We start from the raw sequence: 4,431 nt of genomic DNA on the forward strand, positions 1-4,431 counted from the left end.
GCGAATGTTTGGGTCCCATCTAGGAACTCTAGGTTGTCCGCAATCAGCCATGTCCTCCCTTCAGCTAACCAAGAGCAAGCCACTACCTGGCAAGGATTAGGGATAGTAAGGACATAAGGAGGAATAAGAGTAAGGTTTGTGGGTTCAGAATTCAGATCTGTGCCCACCCTAGCCCCAGATGGGGGACACATGGTTCTCCAAGTTCCTCCCCACCCCATCCCAGCATACATATGCCCTTGACATCCAAGGAAGCGTCTCCTATGTAATGACTCCGCAGATAGACACACATGTCCCCACAGACACACACACGCCCATGCAGAGAGACAGACACCCAGGCAGGCAAATCTTTTTCCCTTTCTCTGTCTTTCCCTTGGTTTGAATTTCGTTCAGCCACATATGTTGTGTGTGCATGAGGGTGGGTGGGGGAGGGGCAGACAGGGATGAGGAATGGCATAATGCCAGCATCTACCTATGGGGCTTGGGTCAGGGATGCCCCCCACACCCACCCTGGAAGGAGGCCTCAGCTGTCCCTTTGTGGTGGAGAGGACTCTCTTGGGGAGTGGGAGTAAGCACTGAGGTCCCTTTTCCATACTCCAGAGTCTGGTTCTGGTCCACCTTAGGGACCAGGAAACAGGGAAATGGACAGATCAAGACCCCGGAGAGAGTCTAGAATTGGCCGCCACCACAAACCTCCAATTCCCAGACTTGCTACCCCATTGTTCCCATATGGGGGGCTCTATATCTGAGGGGGGCAAATCCTCCCACCTCCCTCTCAATCCCTGCTTTCCTTGCGTTGGGCGGGGAGGGGAGGGCGGCAGAGATATTTATTTATTTCCTTTATTTATTTAATTTTTTTTTTTGGAGTAGAGAGTGACAGATGGCGGCGGGTCCCGGGGGAGCCGGCTCTCCCCCAATGCAGACGCATGCCAATCACCGTCTCTCATGTGATAGCTGCTGCCCGTGACGTGCCAAGCCCATATGGCCTGGCATAGAGGCTGGTACCCCGCCTGGTAGAGATGCCACACTCGCTCCGCGGCTCGCATGGCGCTCTGAAGACGCCGGCGCCCGCCGCCTTGAGGAACCGCTGCCCCCGCTCCCTGAAGATGGGGGAACAATGAAATAAGCGAGAAGATTCCTCTTCTCCCCCCCTCTCTCTCTTGCCCCCTCCCCCTCCCCTCCCCTCTCCCCTTGACTCCTCTCTGAGGTAAGTTGTCCGAGAGGGAGCTAGATCTGACCTGCCCATTGGGAGGGGGGCGCTGCTTCGGACATGAAAGTCCCCCAGATTCCCCATTCCTGGGACTCTACCCCCTCACTGGGTGGGCATGGGGCGCCTCGGGTTCTCTCTCCCATTGGGGCCGCAGCTCAAGGGGCCGCTTTGGAAAACCTTATGCCTAGGATGGTCTGGGGGGGCAGGGTCATGAGGTGCACGAAGAGGCGAAGATGGGGACCCCCGCCCCATGACTGTCCCGAAGGAACCTGCGACCTTTCCCTGTCACCAAAAAAGATAAGCAAACAAACAAATTTGGATTTTTCCCCATAGATCCCAAAATACAACGAGATCTGAAGAGACGTGTGGGAGGGAGGCAGTTCGAAGGGGGGAAGGGGGTCCCTGACCGTAGGGGAGACGAACAGGGTTCGCTTCTGGGTCTCCTCCCCACGCCCGGCTTCTTCAGTCCTCGCCACCCGGAGCCGGCTCCGGGAGACCTGGACACAGCAGCTAGAGGAGACGGTGCTCCGGGTGTCTGGAATTGGGGCTGCGGGGGTGGGGGCCGGGCCGGGGGCGGCGCGCGGCCAACTTGCAAATTGGATTAGGGAGCGTGGGGGTGAGAGGCACCGGAGGGCAGGAGGAGCCGGGCCGAGGGGCCCCGGCCGCGGAGCCAAGGAACCGGGCAGCTGTCCCCACGGCGGCCGCCCAGCTTCTCTCCATCACCCGGAGAGAGCAGGCTTTCGGGAGAGAGCACCGCCTTCCCGGGCAGAGGAACCTGGCCCTTCAGCACCCCACCCGGTTCACGCTCTCTGGGACCCCGACACCGGCCTGGAGCGGCCTCCTTTGCCGCCAGGGGCGGAGCCGGGGCCCGGCTCTGGGGCGAGGGCCTGGGCCGCGGAACCCCGCCGGCAGTCGGGCAGGGCTGGGCCGGCTCTGGGCGGGGCAGCGGGACGTGGTGGGCAACGGGGGCCCCCTGAGCTGGAGCGCGCGCCGAGACTCGGTGGTGGTGGCGGGTTGGGGGGCCGTGGTGACCCTGGCGCGCCCCTCACTCTGTGTTGTCTGTCTCCCCGACCCCGGGGCGCCCTCAGGCACCATGCTGACCCGCCTGTTCAGCGAGCCCGGCCTCCTCTCGGACGTGCCCAAGTTCGCCAGCTGGGGCGACGGCGACGACGACGAGCCGAGAAGCGACAAGGGCGACGCGCCACCGCAGCCACCGCCTGCTCCCGGGTCGGGGGCTCCAGGACCCGCCCGGGCCGCCAAGCCAGTGTCCCTTCGTGGAGAAGACGTCCCCGAAGCCACGTTGGCTGAGGTCAAGGAGGAAGGCGAGCTGGGTGGTGAGGAGGAGGAGGAAGAGGAGGAGGAGGAAGGGCTGGACGAGGCTGAAGGCGAACGGCCCAAGAAGCGCGGGCCGAAGAAACGCAAGATGACCAAGGCGCGTCTGGAGCGCTCCAAGCTGCGGCGACAGAAGGCCAACGCGCGGGAACGCAACCGCATGCACGACCTGAACGCAGCGCTGGACAACCTGCGCAAGGTGGTGCCCTGCTACTCCAAGACGCAGAAGCTGTCCAAGATCGAGACGCTGCGCCTGGCCAAGAACTACATCTGGGCTCTCTCGGAGATCTTGCGCTCCGGAAAGCGACCGGATCTGGTGTCCTACGTGCAGACTCTGTGCAAGGGGCTGTCGCAACCCACCACAAATCTGGTGGCTGGCTGCCTGCAGCTCAACTCTCGTAACTTCCTCACAGAGCAGGGCGCGGACGGCGCTGGCCGCTTTCACGGCTCGGGTGGTCCGTTCGCCATGCACCCGTACCCGTACCCGTGCTCTCGCCTGGCGGGTGCACAGTGCCAGGCGGCCGGCGGCCTGGGCGGAGGCGCGGCGCACGCCCTGCGGACCCACGGCTACTGCGCCGCCTACGAGACGCTGTACGCGGCGGCGGGTGGCGGCGGTGCCAGCCCGGACTACAACAGTTCCGAGTACGAGGGCCCGCTCAGTCCCCCGCTCTGTCTCAACGGCAACTTCTCCCTCAAGCAGGACTCGTCTCCCGATCATGAGAAGAGCTACCACTACTCTATGCACTACTCGGCGCTGCCCGGCTCGCGGCCCGCGGGCCACGGGCTGGTCTTTGGCTCGTCGGCCGTGCGCGGGGGCGTGCACTCCGAGAATCTCTTGTCTTACGATATGCACCTTCACCACGACCGGGGCCCCATGTACGAGGAGCTCAACGCGTTTTTCCATAACTGAGACCTCGCGCCGACCCCTTTCTTTTTCTTTGCCTTTGCCCGGCCCCTTAATCCCAGCCTCGCGAGCTCGGGGGCTCCCACCGACTCCAGCGCCAGGCGCGCGGGGCGTGGGCCGCCGGTTCTGCGGCTCTCTAGGGCTGGCGCGGTCTCTTACCTGTGGGTGGCCCGTCCCAGGGGCCTCGCTTCTCCCTGGGGACTCGCCTTCTCTCTCCCAACGGGCTTCCTCCTCCCTTCTCCAGTGGAGTGCATCTCTGGGGACCTCCCTCCCGGCTCTCCCAGGAGATTCCTTCCGCATTCCCAAACTTGGGTTTTCTCTCCCCACCTCCCAGTAGGCCAGAAGGCTTTGGTAAGGGGCAGCTGAGTTTCGGGATAGTGTCTCCGCTTAGGAAACTTTTAAAAAAGACACTGAGCTGCCCAGGCCGAAAGGAGTTGGTATCTCTTCCTTCTCGAAGAGGGCAAAAGCCAGGGCGCGCAAACGCCTTCACCCCAACCCGAATCTCCGCGTTTGTTTAATTTTTATTTTGGTGGGAGGGGATGTGGATTGAGAGAAAAGAGAGAGGCCAAGCCAATTTGTAACTAGAATCATGTTTCCTTTTCCCTTTTTAAAAAAAAAAACAAATATACAAAAGAAAAAAAAAACCTAAGAGGCGACAGAGGCCGAACTCAGAGTCCGGATCGGAGAGAAAACGCAGTAAGAACTTTTAGAAGCAATAAAAGGCAAAATAATAATATTAATAATAAATACTACCAATAATAATTTTTAAAGAGACACAAATATCTATGCAAGAAGGTTCTGATTGAGCCTAGCAGCCCGGCCCGGGATGCCCCTTGGGTCCGCTGGCTGCACCGCCCAAGCGCGGATCAGTGCACTTTGGTGAAGTGGGGGCCCGCGCCGCCCCTCCCCCCCAGGTTCTTACAATCAATGACTCGGAGATTTGGAGCCCCAGTGCCACTGCCCTCCCCCACCCTGTCCCGTCGTGCGT

The 4,431-nt window shown here is 61.2% G+C and overlaps 1 protein-coding gene across 1 annotated transcript; it reads left to right on the forward strand.

Moving 5' to 3' along the window:
• Positions 1 to 2,300: 2,300 nt before the first annotated feature.
• Positions 2,301 to 3,449, forward strand: Neurod2 (neuronal differentiation 2). Its single transcript, XM_038328565.1, has one exon. It carries the CDS (start codon positions 2,301 to 2,303, stop codon positions 3,447 to 3,449), a length of 1,149 nt encoding a protein of 382 aa, XP_038184493.1.
• Positions 3,450 to 4,431: the final 982 nt, after the last annotated feature.

The sequence above is a fragment of the Arvicola amphibius genome, chromosome 4, assembly GCF_903992535.2.
Source record: "Arvicola amphibius chromosome 4, mArvAmp1.2, whole genome shotgun sequence".
Classification (NCBI taxonomy): Eukaryota; Metazoa; Chordata; class Mammalia; order Rodentia; family Cricetidae; genus Arvicola; species Arvicola amphibius.